The sequence below is a fragment of the Micromesistius poutassou genome, assembly GCF_964030765.1.
Source record: "Micromesistius poutassou genome assembly, chromosome: 6".
NCBI lineage: Eukaryota > Metazoa > Chordata > Actinopteri > Gadiformes > Gadidae > Micromesistius > Micromesistius poutassou.
The window spans coordinates 2,984,578-3,008,115 of record NC_140276.1 but is presented as its reverse complement, the minus strand read 5'-3'; the positions used below and the strand labels follow the sequence as shown (position 1 = coordinate 3,008,115).

General features: G+C 47.2%; 2 protein-coding genes across 4 annotated transcripts in view; both read left to right on the top strand.

The window, feature by feature from the left end:
- Positions 1-7,117, top strand: part of LOC311344749 (ATP-binding cassette sub-family C member 5-like) — an 18,147-nt gene extending 11,030 nt beyond the window's left edge. The window contains exons 8-13 of the mRNA XM_084469097.1: positions 1,915-2,116; positions 2,716-2,875; positions 3,433-3,511; positions 3,730-3,843; positions 4,808-4,972; positions 6,223-7,117. Coding sequence (XP_084325223.1) covers positions 1,915-2,116; positions 2,716-2,875; positions 3,433-3,511; positions 3,730-3,843; positions 4,808-4,972; positions 6,223-6,330 — 828 coding nt within the window. The 3' untranslated portion in view covers positions 6,331-7,117. The remainder of the gene's footprint in view (positions 1-1,914; positions 2,117-2,715; positions 2,876-3,432; positions 3,512-3,729; positions 3,844-4,807; positions 4,973-6,222) is intronic.
- An 853-nt stretch (positions 7,118-7,970) lies between these two features.
- The window catches only part of med12 (mediator complex subunit 12), a 32,534-nt gene continuing 16,966 nt past the window's right edge, over positions 7,971-23,538 (top strand). For all 3 annotated transcript variants that reach the window (XM_084469257.1, XM_084469258.1, XM_084469256.1), the window contains exons 1-21: positions 7,971-8,095; positions 8,921-9,025; positions 9,152-9,343; positions 9,806-9,965; positions 10,299-10,474; positions 10,672-10,782; positions 11,418-11,693; positions 12,170-12,316; positions 12,831-12,930; positions 13,075-13,211; positions 14,136-14,267; positions 15,414-15,540; positions 16,186-16,415; positions 16,565-16,624; positions 16,833-17,006; positions 17,394-17,538; positions 19,497-19,615; positions 20,668-20,811; positions 21,275-21,438; positions 22,022-22,153; positions 23,110-23,337. In XM_084469257.1, coding sequence (XP_084325383.1) covers positions 7,994-8,095; positions 8,921-9,025; positions 9,152-9,343; positions 9,806-9,965; positions 10,299-10,474; positions 10,672-10,782; positions 11,418-11,693; positions 12,170-12,316; positions 12,831-12,930; positions 13,075-13,211; positions 14,136-14,267; positions 15,414-15,540; positions 16,186-16,415; positions 16,565-16,624; positions 16,833-17,006; positions 17,394-17,538; positions 19,497-19,615; positions 20,668-20,811; positions 21,275-21,438; positions 22,022-22,153; positions 23,110-23,337 — 3,161 coding nt within the window. In that variant the 5' untranslated portion in view covers positions 7,971-7,993. The remainder of the gene's footprint in view (positions 8,096-8,920; positions 9,026-9,151; positions 9,344-9,805; positions 9,966-10,298; positions 10,475-10,671; positions 10,783-11,417; positions 11,694-12,169; positions 12,317-12,830; positions 12,931-13,074; positions 13,212-14,135; positions 14,268-15,413; positions 15,541-16,185; positions 16,416-16,564; positions 16,625-16,832; positions 17,007-17,393; positions 17,539-19,496; positions 19,616-20,667; positions 20,812-21,274; positions 21,439-22,021; positions 22,154-23,109; positions 23,338-23,538) is intronic.

Sequence of the window (23,538 nt, the reverse complement as noted above, 5' to 3'; positions counted from 1 at the left end):
ATGGGGAGGCCAATTCAATAGGCCTGGAGTACACCCTCAGACATCATGTAGAAACACAATCATCACTTATAGACCAGCCCAGCATGTAAACAGCAGCTGAATTGAGTGTGGGTGGGTGGGCGTGCATGCGTGTGTTTGTTTTATAAGCCCAGCCAGGATGCAGATCGAAATAGGTGACTAGTGGTTCGCCATTTGGGCTTGCTGTCAAACGACCCAACTCTGAAAGCCTTGTGTTACAGCACGCGATCAGGTTACCCTATAGCTTGACAATGCTTCAGTTGCTTCAGCAACACATTGAGAGTTGTCGCCATGTAAATGCAAAAGATAAATGTAAACGTTACAGACCGTTGAGGTAGACATTATTGACAGTAGTATGTGCTAGTACATTATTGAAACTATAAACACGCATCGCTGACCATTATTCTAAAGTGTCCTTGTCCATTGTAACGGATAGCAATCGAAAGAATATTCCATTAAGTATTGAAATAGGTGAATCGTTGCCATTGTATAGCAGGGTAGGGCGGGTGCTATGGCTAACCGCGCCCGATTTAAGTGAAACGGAGCACACAGTAGTATGGTACACACAAGTTAAACCATGAAAACACAAATTACCTGCACATTTATCGGCTTAACTGTATATATTTTCACAGACAAATGGAATGCACTTGAGATGAAAGGATTTAGTAATTGGCTGACATGACCCATCATTAACCGTGGATGTAGCTGATCTGTAGACGATCAGAATTTACCGAGAATTGTTTGCTTTACTTTGAAAGCCCAGATTATAGTTTGTTGATATGGCACTGATATACTGATATACTGACACTGATATATATGCCAAGTCACCATGCTTTTGGATGATCTGCGGAGGATCGATAGACATTTAGTGAACACTCTACTATAGAGGAGTTTATCATTTGGACTATCCAAGGCAATCAAAGTTTGTTGTTTTGCAACTGATACTATATAGACAGGCACCGTTTACTCGTAAGACATGCTGTTGAGTTTCAGGTTTGATGTTGGGGCTAATCAGTAGACATTCATTTTAAGTATTCTTGATTTGCCATTGATAAACACGGCAAAGTCAGGTGGAACTACTGTGAATGTATAGAAATTTGAGAAATTTGAAGATGCTATTCATCCGTTGGATGCTATAGTTTCTATTCACTTGAAATGTTGTCGATTTATGCAACGAAATTCAGTGAATCAGATAACACAAAATTGATATATGGATATTTTCTTCATTACCTTATTGCGTGTCCACTTACACAATGTTGCCATATTAAGGTCAACCAACACTCAAAGGAGACAAGGTCAATGTGACACTAAACTGACACTGAATCAATATAATATGTAATATGTCAGCTGGTCTGTTTTCTGTTCTATAACATTTTGCATAAATACAGAAGGCATATATTGCTGTAGTCAAATAGTTATGTTTGAGTTATGTTGCATGCGTGCATAACAAATATTAGACTCCAGTCACATGCATGCAAGTTAGGCAAATTCTCTGACAGCTTTACGCTTCAAGCTTCCAGCAGCACGGCACGGCCTGATATTAGCCAAATATGCATACATTTTAAATATTTCATGACTTTTGTTTCATCTTTAGAAGAAATGCCTTAGTTTTCACCATGGTGAATAACTGTGTTTGTTTTAGCCTTAGCTTCAGAAGACTCGTACAATGGCCGGGAGTGAAAACACCCTCGTGTAACAGCGGGTTGTCATTTTACTTTGGCTGGAGAAGCGGTCGGTTGTTGTTACGGCAACACGCGGCTACGACCCTGCATCACTAGAATCCACCGCAATCCACCGGGGGGGGGGGGGGGGAAGGGGAAGGGAATGGAAGGGAAACCCACTGTCCCCTCCCAGAGACCCACCGTGGCTCTCTCTCTCGCTCACCCCCCCCCCCAGAACCTGGAGAGCGAGGCGCCCCGACAGATCGCCGGCGGGACAGGGTCGCCCCCCACCGCCCCTGGCTGGCCCCAGCGGGGGGGCCTCTCCTTCCGGGACGTGGACATGCGTTACCGTGACGACCTGCCCCTGGTGCTGAAGAAGCTGTGCTTTGAGATCGCGCCGGAGGAAACGGTGGGGATCGTCGGCCGCACGGGATCGGGTACGTGTCTGTGTGGGTGCCTTCGCCGTGACCTCCCCTGTCTCCCTTGTCTCTCCTGTTGTTTCAGGCTTGGGTCAGCGGGGGTGTCATAGATATATATGGCCTGTGAAGCCCTTTGAGAGCGTACCTGTGATCAAGGGCTATACAAATAAAATGTAATTTAATTGATGTGTCAAATGTACCAACATGACGACAACGGTTTGAACCACATTACTAATTTCATGTCGCCAGAAAAGATGATCCCCCATATCAACCAAGAGGAAAGCCTTTGCAAAGTTGTTCAGCACACTATATTTTTTTTATTCACAGTGAATAAATGTATATACTACATGTACATCGTCAGCCTCATAGCGTGATTGCCTAAGTCATATTTTGGCCTAATTGTGATATCTAACCTAACTCTACTCTCCTAACGCTGCTGATTCACTGCGCCCCCATTGGCTATATCCTAAGCCAATCAAGAGTGCTTACTTTACATTCCATAAGTCATCTATTTGACTGAGGCATTTTTTTTTTCTGCTTTAATACAAGATGAATCTCAAAACATGACTCGGGAGGGCAATGATGCTACGAGGCTAACGATTACGACGTGTTGACAGGCAAGTCCTCCCTGGGCGTGGCTCTGTTCAGACTGGTGGAGCTGGCGGGGGGCGCCATCACCGTGGACGGGGTCAACATCGCCGACCTGGGTCTGGAGGAGCTGCGCGGCCAGCTGGCCATCATCCCCCAGGAGCCCGTCCTCTTCATCGGCACCGTCAGGTAGTCGTTGCTCCCCCCCCCCCCCAGGGGCCCTGGTCCCACGCTTCCATCAGCGACCGTCTGTCCCCACGCAGCCTGTGGCACGATGCCTGCGTCTGAATTCACAAGTGTTTTTTTTTTTGGGGGGGGGGGGTAAAAGCACCAGTGTATCTAGTCTATGTGACTCGATAATAACTGTCATGAGCCGTAGCGATGCGCTCCCTGCAGACCTCCTTAATGGCTCATGCGTAATTGTCAGGACACAATCACAGAAAAAAAAAGAGCTACTGATGTACGTTTGGATTGAGAATGCCGTTGCCAAAACCTCGGACCATCTGGTGACGGGGAAATCAATGAGAGAATCGTCCTCTAGCCCCCCAACAATTAGCACCTAAGTGCCCCGGAGAGATTGCTCCGACGGAGGTGCTAAGGATTTAAACGAGCGATGAGCTAGCCTGCTGGCTCAGCTTTCTGCGATCTCCATTGGTCCAACCCCCACGGCCGCCCCTATGAAACATGCATCGGGTGTACATCACCTCGCCTGCTATAAACACGTGTCTCCTTCTCTCTGTCGACAGAACCAACCTGGACCCCTGGGGGAAGTACACCGATGCCCAAATATGGGACGCGCTGGAAAAGACGCACATCAAAGACATGGTGGGTGGAAGCGGAGGCGTAATGGCCACCGATAACTCTGAAAGGCTATGATGGATAATATAAATAGGAGAAGAAAGCATTGACAATTGAGTAGCTGTGCAGAAAAGGAGCAACCCCCCCCACTCCCCCCCTCCCCCTCATCCCCCCCTCCCTTCCCCCCCCCCGGCAAGTTCTGTGGAAATGAGTGTGTGTACGCCGCCCCCTCCGAATCTCCGCAGGTCAGCCAAATGCCTCACACCCTCCACTCGGAGGTGACGGAGAACGGAGAGAACTTCTCGGTGGGAGAGAGACAACTGCTGTGTGTTGCCAGAGCGCTGCTGAGACATAGCAAGGTACTGATTGGCTGCGTGACAACTGCTGTTTCATGTCCCTGGTCTGTCGGAAGGAATGGAAAAAAAAAAAAAAAACGTCTTTGTGTTGTTAAACAATTTATTTTTTCGAATGATCCACTGGGAAAAACCTACCCCACCACCTCCACCAAATGGTGTTATTAGCATCAGTGGGAAACCGTGCGGCATCACATTGCCCCCTGTTGGTGGATGGTGTCATTTCATCATGCGCTCCATAAAGCACGTCTTAAAGGGTCAGTTCACCCAAAAGCAACTACAAATGAACAGCGTGACACTAATTGGAACGTGAAACATTGACACGATCACTCAGGTTAATATTGATGCTCACCACCCGTTTACTTTAATTTGACTACAGTGAACCATCCTACCACATGCCTCCACACACAGAGGGAGTCATGTTTGGATGTGTGGTGTGTTCTCTATAGAAGTAGACGGACAGATACAGTTCAGCCCACATGCGGCTACTCATACAAAATAGATGGCGCCCTAGAATCCAACTTTATATGATTATAATTCTTCTTAGACATAACATAACAGACTCCCAACTCACTAGACTCACTAAACCAAAGGGAATCAGAGCAGGATCGTGTAGAGGCAAGGGTGTGTGACGTCCAAGCTGAAAGGTCTAGCTTTAGGGCGTTCGTGATCAAGACGCGTTACCCCTACCTACGTGCCTCTGAATGAACTATCAAAGGGCCCCTATTTCAGCACCATTAGCCATTGTGCGAAAAGGCCATTGCTCGTGTGAACGGCCATTACAAGCCGTTTCAAAAGTCGCCCTTCGCTGGGACTGGGAGCGTCCGCTGAATGAACCAGCTGTGCATACCAAAAGCCCATATTTAATATTTCCTCAACGTGCAACGGGGTGAACACGTCCACCGCTCTGTACTACATCACAGGATCTATGACGCAGGCGTCCACATAAAAAGCTCGCCTGCTTCCACAGATCCTGCTGCTGGACGAGGCCACGGCCGCCATCGACGGCGAGACGGACCGGCTCATCCAGAGGACCATCGCGAGCTCGTTCGACGGCTGCACCACGCTGGTCATCGCCCACCGCCTCAACACCGTGATGAGCTGCCAGCGCGTCATGGTGATGGACAACGGCCAGGTGAGGAGGAGGGGGGGCGGGGGGGGGGGGGGGGGGGCGAGGATGGTGGGGGGGGTGGGGGAGGGTTAGACTCCAGACGCCAGACGACGTTGTTCTGTGTAACCCGAGGTGCCGACCACGCCTACGACTTAAGCAGGCTGCAAAAAAAAAAAACGGACTGCTTTTTATTCTAGACTTTTTTTTTTTTATTGAAGTCTAGACTAAAAGCCAAGCTGCTGCACGACGACGCTGCGCCTTCGTTACAGTGGCAGAGCAAGCCTTCAATTATCTACACCAACCCGATCCGCCCACACCTAGTGACTGTCCGAGAGTGACCAGTGGGAGGCGCTTGGGTTTTCTCGAGTTCATTTTGAACGGTCAACCAAAGACGCGGTGGCGTCACAGCGGGGTGAAAAAGTGCAGTGCTCAGCAACACCACCGCAGAACACAGCAGAACGCTCGGTTCCCATTGAGAGCAATTACACTTATAATGCCACCCCTAGCTGTTACAACACGTTTGGTGTGATTGGTGTGATCCGTGCCTAACTCAGTGTTTCACAAGCTTTGTCTGCCCTCCAGACACTCCATACGCACTTGATCCAAACCTAAGCTACAGCCAATCTGGTTGCCATGACACCGTGTAGATAGGACCTCGAAACGGGTTAGCTGCGAATGCTACGACAGGACGTTTGACAACGTTAGGACAATTCTGCACAGTGGGGTGTCGCTCGTGGAAGGTGGAAGACACACAAATGTTTTTTTACTAACAGTAACCGTAGTCAGGAATATTGATGGTGAACACCACATCATTTTAGGGAACACTTAGGTCTGTCACAAGGTCCCCCGGTGCGCCATCACTCACTGAATGCATCTTGTTTAAGAACGACTATCTGTCTGGAGGTATCCTCATTAAGGGCTAAATGATGACTTGGTCATTGGCAGCTGTGCCTCACTGGCCTGATCTTAACTGTTGGAGTCATCGCGATTAAGGGGATCGTTGTGTCTACTCATTCCCTTACTTAACACTCAAGGTTGCAAATTGACAACTGATACGGAAATTCATAATAATTTAGCCTCACATCACGGTCCTCAAAGCGTTCCTTGAAATAAATGTGATTGGGCCATCATGACCAATCACCCTTGATTAAGTCAACCCAGTTGTATTTCTCGCTGTCCTGTTCATATCCAGTCGGTCTGACCTGCTTTGGCCCTTCCTTCTCCTTCCAACTGAACTTGAGTGTGTATGTGCTTCCTCTTTTTCTTACTAACAGATCTTGGAGTTTGACAGCCCAGCAGCCTTGCTTGCCAATGAAAGTTCGAGGTTCAGAGCCATGATAGAAGCATCAGAAGCCAAAATGGATGTGACACACAAGAGCTGAAATCCTGATTACAAGCTTAAGAAAAACAGCTCTCCGTGTGTCAGTTGCACATCAGTTCAGAGAGAGAGATAGAGAGAGGTGTGTGTGTGTGTGTGTGTGTGTGTGTGTGTGTGTGTGTGTGTGTGTGTGTGTGTGTGTGTGTGTGTGTGTGTGTGTGTGTGTGTGTGTGTGTGTGTGTGTGTGTGTGTGTGTGTGTGTGTGTGTGTGTTGTTACATATGTGAAATGTAGATGCAACGCTTTTACTTGAAAGCATATCTGTGAATTTCAAAGAAACCAAAGACGGTGACCACATTCACGGTGACCACATATTCAAGGGACACAATAGCAGTAGTAGTTTTACAAAGAAACAAAACGGAGCAAAGGCTCTGACAATGGCACTTTATATTCCATGCATATAAGTGTGCGTGCACATTGCACATTGCTTCATCCACATTGCGGTAGTTTAGCTTAGATTTTAAGAATTTACTTTTTAACAGCAATGGTAAATGGAGTCTTCACAGTGAAGAAATTCATAGTCATGGAATAATGACCGATATTGTTTTAGGTTTTATGAATGAATCAGTGCAGGTGTAATAGAAGTGGTTTGACGCTGCTTACTATAAATATTCTAAGTATTTATTGATCAATCAAAAACGTGTGTGTTGGAAAACACACACTTGATTAATTTTAAACTGGTACACTTTTGTTTGGTTGATTGAGATGGTAAACATCTGCCTTATAATTAATGTCTACTGATAACCAAGTTGTAGGCCAGGCCTATAATGGATTTTCAAGTTTTATTTTGTATGCACCTTGAGATTGTAATTTTGCTATGTCTTATATTTGTTTAATATTAAATATGTTAAAAATAAATCTTTTTCAATAAAGATATTTTTATACAAGCTTAATTGTCTGACCTACTTTTTGTTTGTGTATACAGTGCCCTGCTGTTCAGACTTATGTTCATGCAAGCAAAATAATTCGGATCACTTTATTAACTAGGTCTGTGTAAGCACATGCATCATGAGTTTGCTTTATATACCCATTGGGTCATCCATTGATAAATATTTAAAATTCAAGAAGATGGCTTAATAGTGCACTAGCTTTACAATGCAAACACACTCCATATTCAGCATAATATATTTATGGAAGTCAATTTATGTGCATTTACTATTACTATCAATGTACGGTGACTATCAATCAAAAACTTTTTTATTCAAGGAATTAAGACATCATTGAGAAGTGACACCCATTTCCAAGTTGCCCTGATACAGTGCAAGTTAAAATCAGTTAACATATAGCTCCTTAGATACCGGTTCTTTATAAATGTACATGTATACATAAATCACTCACTGTTGGAAAGTCAGACTGTCCATGCAGATGAAAGTTTCTCGCAGGATTTTGACGTTAATCTCGTTAATTCATATTTCATTTTCTGAGATAATGATATTGGAAAAAAAATATATATATTATTTTATCATTTAAACCTTTTCGGAATTCTGAGATAATTATCGCGCAAATGTCATTTTCTCAAGTCAACGTACACGTAAATGTGTAAACCTCTTAACGTGGATTTTATTTTGAAGTGACGCGACTAAATGGGACCGGAAGTTTGCATTGCTCGCTGTAGCTAGGCTCGAGCGGCTGCTGGAAAAGGAGAGCCTTGCGCTGTGATGCCGCTGGATGATGGCTGCCTTCGGTATCTTAAGTTACGAGCACCGGCCTCTTAAACGGCCCAGGCTCGGCCCTCCGGACGTGTATCCCCAAGACCCGAAGCAAAAAGAGGTCAGAACACGTTGATGTTTCTATGCAATGCACATCGGTGATTTTAAACGGTGTTAAAAGTGCCCAGTTATGAAGCTATGCGATAGCTAGCCCGCTTAGCCCCTTACTCCAGACGGGCCTTCAATAACAATGAACAGCACCAAGGTAGTTGTCACTTTGTTAGATAGCCGGGCTACTCCGAGACCCACCGCACATCTACCGGTGTCTTCCACCTACGATTGCCGTCTGCAATTTTGCCATATCCCCACGTTGTTATTTTCCGGTCAAAGTACATGCCCTTTGTTTTGTGCGGTTGTTTTGTGGGGGGTTTTTTGTTATTGTGATGAGGTGTTGCGGGACTAGAAGTAAAGGTCTCCTTTCTGCTCGGAGATCTCCCCCCTAGCTCGGCGTTATCCACACAAGCTATGCAAGCTGCCTGGTTTGGGAGGTACAATGGAGCGTTACCTGTGTCGACATTTGTGCATTCGTTTTTCAGACGCGGATCTTAAACTAGATTGAGGGTTTCGTTAGCGTTGGCGTCCATCCCCAGGTCCAGGTCATGTTAGGTTGCTTGGATTAGATTAAAAGACGCACAGCAGATTAAAGGCCCGTACTGTAAAACTGAGTTGAGGGTCCCCTTTTCCATTTTGTGTGATCTTTCACTGGTGTTCAACTGTATGCTGCCTCACTGTAAACTGTACTGTACAGTATACCTTCAACTGATGGATAACACAGCTGCTTAACTATTGTATGATTGCATCTCTAAATCAATGAACTCCAAACGGTATGAATTTCCCTGTTGGTTATTTTGCAACGTGTAACACCTATATACATTTCTGCTATCAGGATGAATTGACTGCATTAAACGTAAAACAAGGATTTAATAATCAACCAGCGGTGTCCGGAGATGAACATGGCAGTGCAAAAAATGTCAACTTTAATCCCGCCAAGGTATTCAATCAAAAATATAATATTTGTTTCAACGTACCATGTGTCTTTGTTCTGTACATGCTCTCAATGCGTACATTGCATACCTGAGCTGTTTCATTTAGACGTATGCCTTCCGTCGCTCCATAGATCAGCTCAAACTTCAGCAGCATTATGGCTGAGAAGCTGCGCTACAACACATTCCCAGACACGGGGAAGCGCAAGCCGCAGGTCAACCAGAAGGACAACTTCTGGCTGGTCACTGCGAGGTCCCAGAGCTCCATTAACAACTGGTTCACAGACCTGGCTGGAACCAAGCCCCTCACGCTGCTGGCCAAAAAGGTGAGGCTGCCACACTACGGGTTAACGAAGATGCGGAGAGGAGACCTTGTTACGACAAGGACAACAGCCATCTTAAGAGCTTTGTGTTCTCTACTTTTTGGATGCATGAGACCTAGTTTGTTTGGTTTACTATATATGGCATTTTGACTTGATTAGTGTTTCATGCCTCGTGTAAGACATGTTTGAATAATGTTTTGATGGTGTATGCACAACATTTACATAGCACAGTTCCTGTCACTTGTTATGCATTGAAAATCACACAAAGATGGGTTCTCATCTTTGGATGTCTTCTAAGGCAGTTGGGGCTTTAATGTGTTTTGCATCGCTGCAGTATTTTCCAGAGGATTGACCAAGGAAATCTCTTTTTATTAGCCGACCAAGGCTACCACCTTATCTGCTGTCACCCATTCATGCAGCATTTCGCAGCATCAACATTGTTTCCTTTAAATTTCTCTTCCACAGGTTCCAATTTTTAGCAAAAAGGAAGAGGTGTTTGGATACCTTGCCAAATATTCAGTTCCTGTGATGCGCTCGGCATGGATGATCAAAATGACCTGTGCATACCATGCTGCCATTACAGAGACTAAGGTCAAGAAAAGACACGTGACTGATCCCTGTATAGGTGAGGTCACACACAACCAACGCTTGACAGAACCTTTCAGGAAAGAGATTTCAAATGTTCAGTCTCTTCCTTTTTTTTCTCTCGTACCTTTTCTCTTTGCACCTGGTTCTGCCCACAGTGTTTGGATTAGGATTATTTTAGAAATAAAAATACTTAACGCTGTGAAATTAAGGTAATGTGTCAAAATGTATTTTGTATTTCCTACATGTGAAAGGATTACCGTTTTGAAGTAGGTCGTCGGACAATAACCCACACGCCTTTCTTGAATTGCATTTATCCATGCAAACATGAACAGAGAAGAGAACGTGTCTGGATGAAAAACTTTCTTTGTAGAATGGACCCAGATCATCACCAAATACCTGTGGGAGCAGCTCCAGAAGGTGGCCGAGTTCTACAGACAGTTCCCCAGCCAGGGCTGTGCCTCCCCACAGCCTGCCACACCCACGGAGGTCGAGACAGCCATGAAGCAATGGGAGTACAACGAGAAGCTAGCCATGTTCATGTTTCAGGTGAGTTCTTCCCAGTATGGAGTAAAAGCTCAGTGCTGCTCATTGATTACATATATTTGAAATGTAAATGAACATGCATGTCTGCTACTCTGGCGGCTTGTTGTAGATTTTTGTTGTGTTGGCAAGGAAGCCATTGCGATAAGCTAGGATGTTACGATGCAAGTTGAATGAAGTCGAATGGTCTGCTTGTGTCTCAGGACGGCATGCTGGACAGACACGAGTTCCTCACCTGGGTGCTGGAGTGTTTTGAGAAGGTTCGACCCGGAGAAGACGAGCTTCTCAGACTATTGCTGCCCCTCCTATTGCAGGTATACTCACCATGCCAACCTCTCTCTGTCTCTCTCTCTCTGTCTGTCTGTCACAGAAACATCCCAGTCCCAACACTGGGTGTTGCTCAACAACTTGCTTAACGTGTATACTGAGTATATTCACGTTGGGTGTTACACACTAAACCCCCTGTTAATTTATATATCGTGCTGTGAGGTTTTAACCAAGAGGAACTTGGATTCATTGCTATTAATGCTATTATGCGCTCTGTGCTGCATGGTGTTGGGTTGACTCATGGGTGTCCCGTGAACAATGGGTCACCCATGAGTGCTAGAACAACATAACATTCCTGATGTGCCGGACCAGTTCATAGAGGGCAACAATATGAGGGGACGTTATTCATGGCTGTCAATCAGTGCTGTTGTTCTCTGTGACATTTGGTCTACAGTCTACCACTGTGCTCCTGGTAATGCTTAGGGTTAGGGTTACCCTCCTCCCATATGGATATGGATCATAAGAGGGGATGGGGTAGTTCAGTTGTCTGGGTGTCTGCTGGCCCCCCCCACCCTCCCTGAACAAGATGCGTGATCCTGCTGGCGTGCTTTTGGACAAAAGCTTTGTGACTGGTGACCTGGCGGTCGAGATAAGCTGGGGATGTCTCCCCCTCTCTCCCCAGTACTCGGGGGAGTTCGTGCAGTCGGCCTACCTGTCCCGGAGGTTGGCGTACTTCTGCACCCGTCGCCTGAACCTCCTGCTGAGCGACGGCAGCCTGGGGCCGGGCACCGGCGGCCACCAGTCCCACGGCAGTCTCCTGGCCCAGCCGGGGAACGCCCTGCCCCCCACGCCCACCTCCCAGCCCACGGGGGGCAACCAGACCCAGACGCCCTTCACGGACTTCTACATCTGCCCACAGCACCGACCCCTGGTGTTTGGGCTCAGCTGCATGCTGCAGGTGAGCCTGGCTGCAGCCCCATAACTGTTTTTTTAGTTATTTTGTTTAAAAATGCGCTTGGAGGTGGAGCCGGGTAGTCTGGCGGTTATGGTGTTTGACTCTCAGCCGAAAGGTTCTGGGTTCAAACTCCAATGTCTGCAGCCTAGCTAGGCTCCACCCCTCACCCCTACTAACACTCCTGGATGCCATGGATCTAAAAATGTACTCCCAAGTCACTGTGGCTAAAATAGTCCACTAAAATTACTTGGATTGTAAGTCACATAGGCATAATAGAGGTGAACCACATTCACTGCTATCCAGAATCTGTCTGCTGTTGCTATTAGCGCTGTACTTGGTGTGCTATTTCTTTTTCCTTGGTCAAAAAAGAAGATAAGCAAACATGACCTGGTTCCACGTATGTTACCACGACTTTGTTTTGCATCGAGTCTTCACTCCCTGCTCTGCGTGCGGTCTGTCTGTCTGTTTTGTGTGTGCAGAGCATCGTGCTGTGTTGTCCCAGTGCGCTGGTGTGGCACTACTCCTTAACAGACAGCAGGAACAAAACGGGCTCGCCTCTCGACCTTCTCCCCATCGCCCCCTCCAATCTGCCCATGCCAGGCTCCAACACTGCCTTCACACAGCAGGTACCCCCAGGCCTGCTGGTGTTGCTTGTCCGTTTGGTTCAACGCATTTCAGTCCAGTCTTTTAAAAAAGGAAAACATATCAACCCATCTGTTATGGGAAAAATGTATTATCACGGTAATTATGGGTTGTTTTATACCGGGGTAATTATGGGTCGATAAATATGCCGATATGCTCATGAATTCTAAAGGCCATTCTAAACAGTTTAACTGATGGTCATTACATCATAGTGTTTGGAAATGTACTGTATGTTATCGGTCTACAACTAGTTTTCCATTTTCCATATCTTCTCGTCGTGATTTATGTAGACGAATGAAACTGGGTCTCGTTTTCGACCGGTGGTATCTTCAATATTATCGCCTTTTGAACGGCATTGTGTCATCATGACATGAATAATTACCCAGACCTACCAACTGTGTATTCTCTCTAAGAGTCATAACCACATTGAGGCTAACATGTCGCCGTCACTGAGTTGCCGTAGCTCGGAAGATAAAGCCAAACCTCCACCTCCCTCAGGTCCGTGCAAAGGTACGAGAAATCGAGGAGCAAATCAAGGAGCGAGGCCAGGCGGTGGAGTTCAGGTGGTCCTTCGACAAATGCCAGGAGACGACCGCAGGTAAGACCATCAAACGCACCCGGCCGAGCCACCAGACCTCCTCGCCTGGCTTGAAGTTGGTGTTTATTTGAACCGTGACTTGCCCGGGCATGGTTTTTTTTGTTGTTTTTTTGACTTGCCCCGGTGTGATTTTCCCCCCTGTAGGCTTCACCATCGGCAGGGTTCTCCACACTCTGGAAGTTCTGGACAACCACAGCTTTGAGAAGTCTGACTTCAGCAACTCGCTGGACTCCCTCTACAACCGGATCTTCGGCTCGGGTCAGAGCAAAGAAGGCCACGAGGTGATTCCTGAAAAACAAAACTCAAAAAGGGTTTCTTCTAGGGGCTTGCGTAGGCGCAGGATAATGTGATTGGGGCTTATCTGTATTCACTGTGAACCCCTTGGGTTGAAAGCAACTCCGTAATGACTCAATGGTAAATGTCTTATTAGAATACAAAAGGCAACAAATGGACACTTTCTTCACCATTATTTGACTTGCATTCAGTCAGTAAACCTGCAAAAGCATTATTGCAGAATTAAAGTGGGCACATCCTAAGTGATGTGGTGCCTGCGTTCCAGCTTTGTTATCTTCCATATTGGTGAGGCGGCTCTGCCTGAAGGGGTTTCTATTAGATGTGACAAGGCCGAATGTAAAATGGAAGCTGGGGTTTATTAAAGGTCAGAAACAGTGCGTGATAAGGAATGGCGTATTTCAACTAGCTTAGAGCTCCGACAACAATATGTGTTCCAGAGTACAGCTTGCTTCTGGGTGTTGACTTTTACAACTCTTATTATTGTCCATTCTACCCTATCTTTCACAATACCTCACGCTCTGAATTTCATAATCGGGGCGATTTCAACAATATCCGTTTCGCCGTTGCTCATATAGTCCCTGAAGATAAAACCCAAAACCACCTTTTTCAGGTCAAATCATCATCATCATATAAAAATTGCATCCGCTCTTCTTCCAGTAGCGTGAGTGCGTTAGTCATACATCGTTCACACGGGTGATCTTAGCTGGGAAATTAAACCCCTAAATCACCCGAGCAAGACCCAACCACACATTACCTTCCTGAAACTGCACGCCTAAAACCCATCCGTCTCTCTGTCCCTTTCATGCCGGTGCCTAATTACCCCGGGGCTGGGGGCGTGACTTAACAGCAGGCTAAACCCTACTGTCATAACACTGTCTGTGTGTGCGTGTGCGTGCGTGCGTGCGTTCCAGATGTCGCCCGACGACGACGCGGTGGTCACGCTGCTGTGCGAGTGGGCGGTGTGCTGCAAGCGCTCCGGCCGCCACAGGGCCATGGTGGTGGCCAAGCTGCTGGAGAAGAGGCAGGCCGAGATCGAGGCGGAGGTGAGGGGACCGCACCGGGGCTGGCTATGTATGCGGAGAGAGGTCTTAAGTCCCTCTCCCCCCCCCCTCCTACTTGTTGTGTGTTGTACGTCCGGGCACTTGATGTACCCGCTCATTGTGCGTCGTACTTGGTTATAGTACTTTATGTAGTTATGTAGCGTCTCATCCAAGCTGTCTATGTTGAATACTGGGAAGGGGTTCACGCAGTGATTGTCGGTGCGTTGTTGGTGGTTCTATGGTGGTTTGGTTCTATGAACATCCTTACGGTACCGACAGCAATATATTGTTTATGTCTTTCTTATGTCACATGTACTCACTGTAAGTCGCTTTGGATAAAAGCATCCACTAAATGCCCTCAATGTAAATGTAAGGAGACCCCCCCCGACCCCCCACCCCCACGGTGATGACTCACCGCTCCCATTCCCACGCCGACTCGGCCGGTGTTCCGGCACGTCTCACCCAACCCCCTGCCCGCAAAACCACCCTTTTCTTCCGTTATCTCTCCCTGATTGCGTGCCAGCTCCAATTCTTATCGCTTTTACGAGTTCACGCTACGAGAGTGAGATCACATTTTGTATCGTGACTCGCCTGGGCCGCAGGGACCAGCGAGTCACTCCCCGCCGCGTTCCTTATCTCCGGAGTCATGTACGGCGTTCGTCACGCCGGGATTCTCCCACGATGACATGAATATCCTGCGAAAGGCAGCTGCAGCGACTGCTCGTTACGCTGTTTGATTAGGGATAAAAACTCCGAGGCCGCAGACGGAGATATCCAGCCGCAGTCGGTGGAACATAAGACAGTACAACTCGACGACAGATTATTATAATTGGATGTACTCGTGGCCTCGTGAAGTCTGCAATGCATTGGTTGCTAAAAATAAAAGCCCTGATCTGGAAGGCAGCATAACCTAGTGAGTGAGTGAGTGAGTGTGTTGGCCTCCCTGCCGTAAGGTTCTGGGTTCGATCCCCAATGTCCACAGCCTACCTCGAGGCACGGCCGGCCTCCCCCTCCTACCTGCTCATTAATTACACGCATCTGCACTTCACTCGCAAGTCGGTTTGGATAATAAACACTATACTAAACGGTCGTCGATAGCTAACGCTGTGTGTGTGTAACGTGTGTCTGCTTGATGATGTCCCTTCGCAGCGGTGCGGAGAGTCGGAGGTGGTGGACGAGAAGGGCTCGGTGTCGTCAGGCTCCCTGTCGGCCGCCACGCTGCCCGTCTTCCAGGATGTTCTGCTGCAGTTCCTGGACACCCAGGCCCCCACCCTGAGTGAGTCCCCGCTTCTTCTGCGTCCCCTCACCGTCGTTTCGTCCCGCTTTCCCCCCCCCCCCTCCCAGCCGTCTCTTTCTACTCGCTTCAGTTGGTTATTGCTTTTCCCCCTAGCAGGCTGAGTGGCAAGCGTGTTTTATATGTGGAACATTTCTATTGATTCATTCAGCCGATCTAAGATTGTTGTGTCCCGTGTTAAATTCCCCGCAGTATTTGATGTGAAGTCGATCGTCTAGTCTAGTCAGATAAAGAAGAAGAAAAAAAAAGACGCTTTTCTAAAAGTTTCCGGTTATTCCCCCAAAACAAATGTGATGAGTAATGAAACACAAGCACTGCTGTTTATTTTCCACGGTTCTTCATCTGGACATTTGCAGCGCACAATTCCTTCAGCGTTGTCATGTCCGGCTTATAAACTATAAGCAGATGGGCCCTTAAACTGTGTCCTGTCCAACATTCTTTAGCATTTATCCTTCAAAAAGGGCAACCTACATCCTCAAGGTACCACAAACAAAATAGCTAAGGTTTGCCACTTTGAGAGCCCCCCCCGCTGCAGAGTGAGCTAATACACAAACCGCCTGTGAATATCGGCTCAGAACATGAACCAACCTTCTCCTGCGTTTCCCCCCCCCCCCCCCCCCCCTCCAGCCGAGCCGGCCAACGAGAGCGAGCGGGTGGAGTTCTCCAACCTGGTGCTCCTCTTCTGCGAGCAGATCCGGCACGACGTCTTCTCCCACAACATCTACATGTGCACGCTCATCTCCCGCGGCGACCTGGCCTCCGACGCCCACCTGCCCCGCCCGCGCTCCCCCAGCGACGACCACGGAGACGAGTCGGAGCGCAAGGAGCAGGATGCCGGCGTCGGCGTCAAGATGGAGGCACGTCTTTCCCGGGGGGGTTGTGTTTGGGCGGCGGGGGGGAGGAGGAGGAGGAGGGGGGGGGGTGTCGATGGGGATGAGTCATCCATGCGTGGGTTCAAAGAAGCGACGTTGCTTCGGTCTTAGTCATGTTCTCGTTCTCTCCACAGGACACCGGGCTGTCGGAGTCGATGGAGGTTGACCACAACTCCAGTGCTAATTTCGACGAGGTGTGTGCCATAGTGTTAGACAGTTGTGTGTCTGTGTGTGTGTGTGTGTGAGCCGTATTTTTACACGGCCGCTTACTGTGTTTCATCAAGCCGGAGCAGCCTGTAAAAGACGCATCGGTGGCTTCTCGCAGAACCTCCCTGTGGTTCGCTTCTTCTCACGTCCTTCTTCTCGTAATCGTCCTTTTTTTTTCCCGGCTCTCTCTATCAGATGTTCTCTCCCACGATGCACTGCGAGTCCAAGGGGAGCCCGTCCCCCGAGAAGCCCGTCCCGGAGCAGGACAGCAAGGCCGGGGTGAAGGACAAGGGCATGGACCCGGCCTTCCCCCAGGTGTACGAGCAGCCCCGGCACATTCAGTATGCCACCCACTTCCCCATTCCCCAGGTGGGTTTAAACTTCTCTGCTCGTGGCGTCCGCTGCCATATTGAGGTCTGCCGGGAGCGTGAGGTACAGGGAGGAATCTGAGTTTAATGAGCATAACTCAGTACATTTTAAATTAAACATTTCGAGGAGCGATCCGCCGTCAAAAGATGTTCTCACCCCATCTCTCGGCGTGTGAACTCATAGCCCTAATATCTTTATAACACGAGTACTCCTTCAAGCGCGTTCAAGCTACTGTGACTTTGAATTTCCCCTGGGGATCAATAAAGTATACATCCATCTACATCTATATATTTATCCCTTAACGCGTTGCGTCATGCCGACGCCCAGAATAAACATGTCGTCTAACTGGGCTGATCTGCGGGCTCTCCGGGGACTCCTCCACCACAGGAGGAGAGTGCCAGCCACGAGTGCAACCAGCGGCTCGTGGTGCTGTACGGCGTGGGCAAGCAGCGGGACGAGGCACGTCACGCCATCAAGAAGATCACCAAGGACATCCTGAAGGTGCTCAACCGCAAGAGCACAGCGGAGACGGGTGAGCAGCTCCTGGCCTTTGCGTTTCACACGCTATTCAAGGTTGTTGTTGGTATTGTTATTATTGTTTTCACTTTCATTTGTAGCTTCGTGGGAATTGGGTTAGCTTGGGGTTATTGGTTAGCCAAATAAGCGTTCTTGTTTTGTTTGTTTTGGGCAGGGCATGCTTATGATTAGGGTTGGGTACCGGGTACTGAGTGGTACCGGTGGCAACATGGTCGGTTCTACCCGGACCGAATGACTACATTTCTTTCGGTGCCTCGTTTCGGTGCCGCAACAATCCTCTCGCCCTCTTGTGGTCGGAAAAATTGCAGAGCACTTTCCTCTCCTGCTGCCCAGCTGCAGCCAACATGTCCAAAGTAAAACGCTCTCGCTTTACTTTACTAAAACAAAAAATGACAAAGTGAGCAGCAAATGTAAGTGCTGGGGGGGAAATACCTCAAATTTTATGAAACACTTAGTGTTTGGAATACCGCCATTTAAAAGAACGGCGTTAGGTAACGCCGTTATTTTTTCAGTAACGGGGTAATCTAACTAATTACTGTTTCCGTCGTTACAACGCCGTTATCGTTACTGAACGTTAAATGTGGTGCGTTACTATGAATTGATTGAATAAACTGCGTAATCCGAACGCACCCCTGGCTCCATACACAAACTGCTAGTGAGGAGACCGGGTGGGTTAACAACGAGATAAGCGATTATGATTGGCTAAGGCAGAGTCATGTTTCATGGTAGCCAATCGGAGCCAGTGTTTTTACACACAAGCCAGGCCACACGCACCACACACACACACCAAACATATTTGAAGAAGCAGCAGAGATGGCGAGTCCAGAGCAATCCGATGAAGGTGGAGATATAAGCACTACTTCAAATCCATTGACATATAGCAACTTTTTTTTTTTTTTTTTTACAGTAACGCAAATAGTTACTTTCCCTGGTAACTAGTTACTTTTATAATAAAGTAATTCAGTTACTAACTCAGTTACAAGTAGTGAGTAACTATAACTAATTACTTTTTTTAAAGTAACGTTCCCAACACAATATACTTACTGAGTTAGCAGCACTAGTAAAAAAGGCCGCAATTACATGTGATGGGTGGACCAGCCTGGCCCAAGATCACTACATCACAGTAACAGCACACTATGTTTGCCAAGGTACCACTAAGCAGAAAGTGCTTCACACCAAAGCAGTGTATGAAACAAACAAAGAGACTATTTTTTTTTATAACCTACAGTGCCAATTTTATTTGTTTAAATAGGTCTATACTTTTTCGCAAAGCCTAAGTTGCTCATGTCTTACCAAATAAGTTTCCATTAAAAATGGAAGAATTTCAACAATTGAATCAGTTGTTTGGTCTTTATTTTAAAGAAGGTGCCATATTGGTTCTGGCACTGTTAGGAACTGGTACCTTTTCAAAGAATCAGTGTTGGCATGGCATTTCTATAAAAAAAGAAAAAAGTATTGATTTCGGAACCGTTTAGGAACCGGCATCGGTTTACAGGAATCTAAATATTTAAAACGATACCCGACCCTACTTATGATGCTGATGCTGATGTCATCTCCATCAATGATTGTGTCTATGTTCCCCGTGTGACTTTATGATGGTGCATAGTTCCAAGTACTTCGGATCAAGCTGCTATTGTGTCCCTTGAGCAGCAAGTGACACGGCAGCGATCCAATGCTCTTCAGCTTTTTTTGGGGAGGCTTTGGGTGCGGCGGGCGGGTGGGGGGGGGGGGGGGGGGGTCATATTCCCTATTGTTAAGACCCTCCTCACAGTGCAGCCCTCCGACTTAATAGAAATGCCACCAAAGGACCATTGACTCGCAGGTTTTCACGGCCAGACGATTTGTTTGTGGGGAGGGGGTGGGTGGGAGTTCTGGTTATTAATTCTCTTTCTTTCTTTCTTTCTTTCTTTCTTTCTTTCTTTCTTTCTTTCTTTCTTTCTTTTGTCTCCCCAGGAGGGGAGGAGGGACAGAAGAGGAAGAGGAGCAAGCCAGAGGCCTTTCCCACTGCCGAAGACATTTTCTCCAAATTCCAGCAGCTGTCCCACTTTGATCAGCACCAGGTCACCTCTCAGGTCAGTCCCCCCGCCCTCACGTCCTTCTCACCCCCCCCCCCCCAACCCCCTCATTAACCTCTCGAGTACCTTGGAAGTGGCTGATCGGTAGTTAACGGTGTTAGTAGTTTACTAGCTGTCGCCTTGTGCCAGCGCCGTAGCTCCTGGGGGACTACGGCAAATGAGTCAGAGGGACTCATTTGAAATTCAACGGCGTTCCGATGTAAATTAGTGTTGTGTGCGGCGCGGTTCGAATGCTGTGGTTATTTAGTGCCGTAATGTTCTGAATTGGCTGTACCTCTCTTTTTTCTTTTCTTTTTTTCTCCCGAACGATTCCTCCAGCACACCTATTTATCTCACGTCGCCCTCCCCCGTGTACACTCAGGGAAGGTGGTTCGGGGGCGGGGGGGGGATGTATGACTGCTTCTAATGACGTGTAAAGAAAATTGTGGAAAATTACTTTGTCGTAAATGTGAAGTGCTCTTGGCGTCGGAATGCCCGGAACGAAGCTCACTATTAGCATAACAAGAGGCTGCCGGGACATTTGGAGGGTTTACTGGATGCAGTGCGGCCCTGAGCTAACCCTGCTCTTCTGGGTAATTAGCGCTGCTTACAGACAGTTCAGGACCTTGGTTATGGATAGTTTGCCGCTCTCCAGAGGGTTAGACTCGTCAAACAACGTTGAAGGGGGGGGAAACCGATGCAATGGATAAGTTGCATGGCAGCAATATCGTAAATGTTTGTCTTGATTGATTGGCAAAGCAATCCTTAAGCGCTTGTGTGCCCAGCACACTTTTCCCTGAGAGGACCTTCTCTGCTCTGAAATGGTGAATCCATAAAGACTCAGACAATTACCGCCACCACTGCAGTCACGCTTGTTGAGCAAGTTTAGAGATAAGCGGGCATTTTGTCGAGAGGGAAATCATTTCAATAATTATTCATTGCTTTGTGTAGCCGTTCGTTCCTCCCAAAACAGGTGAAGTTGTAGTTGTTGTTGTTGTTTCCTTCTGCAGATATATCCATGGTCTATAATCCGTTGTTGACATTCTTAATGCCTTCTGTGTTGTACACAGGTGTCCAGGAATGTGCTGGAACAGATTACCAGCTTTGCCTTAGGGATGTCTTATCATCTGCCCCTGGTGCAACACATACAGTTCATCTTCGACCTCATGGAATACTCGCTCAACATCAGCGGTCTCATAGACTTTGCCATTCAGGTAGGAGCGGTCTACTATTGGATTTTTTTTTTTTTTGGAAACCGCCATTTCATGGTGACGCGTGGCCAATGATTTTGTTTTTATCTGCAACTGCCACAGACTTAAATCTTATATTTATTTTCTGCTTTTCAAATATTTTTGTGCAATATTAAATGTTTTTAAAGTGGATTGGAAAAGATTTGCCACTCTTTGGTGAACTACTGTTAAAACTACTGCGGTCCGCCTGGAACAGTCATTTCACTTTCCATCCACTGCGTTTCAAAAATAACGCAAACTCAACATTGTTTTGTAAGCTCAACGCCTCGGTCACCATCTCATGAACACTGACATGTTTATCTATCCAATCTAAAAACCTATGGCTAATAAAATGAGTGGTTTGAAGTCGTCTAAGTCCCACCAACACAGAAACTACCGTTGTGTTTTCGTGTGTCTTCCCCTGACCTGACGTCCACCACTCCCCCAGCTACTGAACGAACTGAGCCTGGTGGAGGCCGAGCTGCTGCTCAAGTCCTCCACCCTGGTGGGGAGCTACACCACCGGGCTGTGTCTGTGCATCGTGGCCGTGCTGCGGCGGTACCACTCCTGCCTTATCCTCAACCCGGAGCAGACGGCGCAGGTCTTTGACGGGTACGTCTGAGATGGAATACCAGCCACGAATTAAAGCAAGCCGTGCAAAGGGGAACATTTTTTTTTTTTAATGTATGACTTGTGAAAGAGTGTGGTCATTAGAGCTGGATGGGAGTTAGCGTTCTCCTAATGCACACGCTGCTCATGGGCAAGTCTGGGAATTAAATCATTGACTATTAATTAACTAAAGCTGCATTATGGGAAATGTTTTTTTAAACTTGTGAAGGGCTTTATGGCTTGCGCTGTAAGTAAACATTCTCCTAATACAGAACTTACTTTCAGCCCTTGTTCAGTGAAGTCGTATTGCATTCGGGGTACGGGAAGGAAAATTTGAACACGACGCTTTAAATGAAAATATTTCTGAACGGAGCTTTCGCTTTCTAAGATGATGATGTGTGGTTTGTGAGCTGCTTAACGGATCGTGTGTGTGTGTGTGTGTGTGTGTGTGTGTGTGTGTGTGTGTGTGTGTGTGTGTGTGTGTGTGTGTGTGTGTGTGTGTGTGTGTGTGTGTGTGTGTGTGTGTGTGTGTGTGTGTGTGTGTGTGTGTGTGTGTGTGTGTGTGACTGTGTCAACGTGTCGTCAGGCTGCGCATCGCGGTGAAGTCCGGCGTGAACCCCGCTGACTGCTCCTCAGCAGAGCGCTGCATCCTGGCCTACCTGTACGACCTGTACACCTCCTGCAGCCACCTCAAGAGCAAGTTCGGAGAGATCTTCAGGTGAACAGGGCTGGGGCCGGGTCAGAATGTTCCATTATTCCATTATTCGTTCCCGAGGGTCAAAGCCGATTTTTAACATTTGGACCGTTAACGTTTTTTCCCCAATCCAAATAAACAAGAATTAACGGACGGAACTAATGTTGGTTCTGTAGCACTATTTGTTTTTTTTATTATTATTAATCATGTACAGAAAAACAATATACACAAGCATAAATATTAATATATATGCATACAACACAAACACTGATCACTGTTAAAGTTTTTTTTTTTTTGCGTTTAAGATATTAAGTGATCTCTTGCCGATGATCCATGGCTGCCTTTGTGAATATCTGCACACATCGAATAATCGATTATTCGTTCATACCACCCACTGACTATTCGACCATGAAAAATTTGAGTTATTCACATCCCTAGAACAGGCTGCCTCTGGTGGTCCCGTAGCTAGAGGCCCATGTATAGCAGCTGTGCATCTGAGCTTTGACATCGTTGTAGTAGGATCTATAAAGAGCAATATATTTTTTCGTAGCGATATTCAACATTAGATTGCCTTTGGGCGGAAATAAGTAATGTCTTTATATTTGCCAGTGTAAGGTGGTGCTTTTAGTTCCGTGTTTTCATTAGTTGCAGATGTGTAATTTCGTTTTAAGTGTCATATTTCCTGCAGATACTTTGAGAGGCTGAATATATTGGGCTATAAACCTCATCCGTTCCTCTCCATTTCCCTGTTATTAGTTATTCTAAATCTATTTTATCACTGCCCTGTTCCTATAGTTGACATAGGAGTTTCTTTTCCTTTTTTCTTCTATTCAGTATCGGACGAATGTTCTTTCATTCCTGAAGAGCGCAGGGTTGAACATCGCAATGCCATTATTTTATTTTATCATTCTTTTGCCCCCGATTTCTATAATATTCCTAACCCTTAACCTTTCATCACCTTTTCCCAATTCGACGCCCAGCGAGTTCTGCTCCAAGGTGAAGAACTCCATCTACTGCAACATCGACCCGTCGGACTCCAACATGCTGTGGGACCCGGTGTTCATGATGGAGGCCATCTCCAACCCCTCGGCCCACAACTTCAACCACTCCATGGTGGGCAAGCTGCTCAACGACAGCCCGCCCAACCGCTACAGCTTCGTGTGCAACGTGCTCATGGACGTGTGCGTGGACCACCGGGACCCCGAGAGGTGCGTTGAAAACGTTCACGCCGAGCCCCCGATGTGTCCGGTTGGTGGACAAGGTTGTCCTGTTGTGTTCTTGTCGCCGCAGTGGGGGGGCCGCAGTTTTGAGTAGCGTGGTGATGTGCCATGCATCGCGGTGGAAACAACTGTGTTGGAAGCAGCCCACTTTCTATTCTGCCGGCTGCTGGTGTCTGTACAGCGCGACTA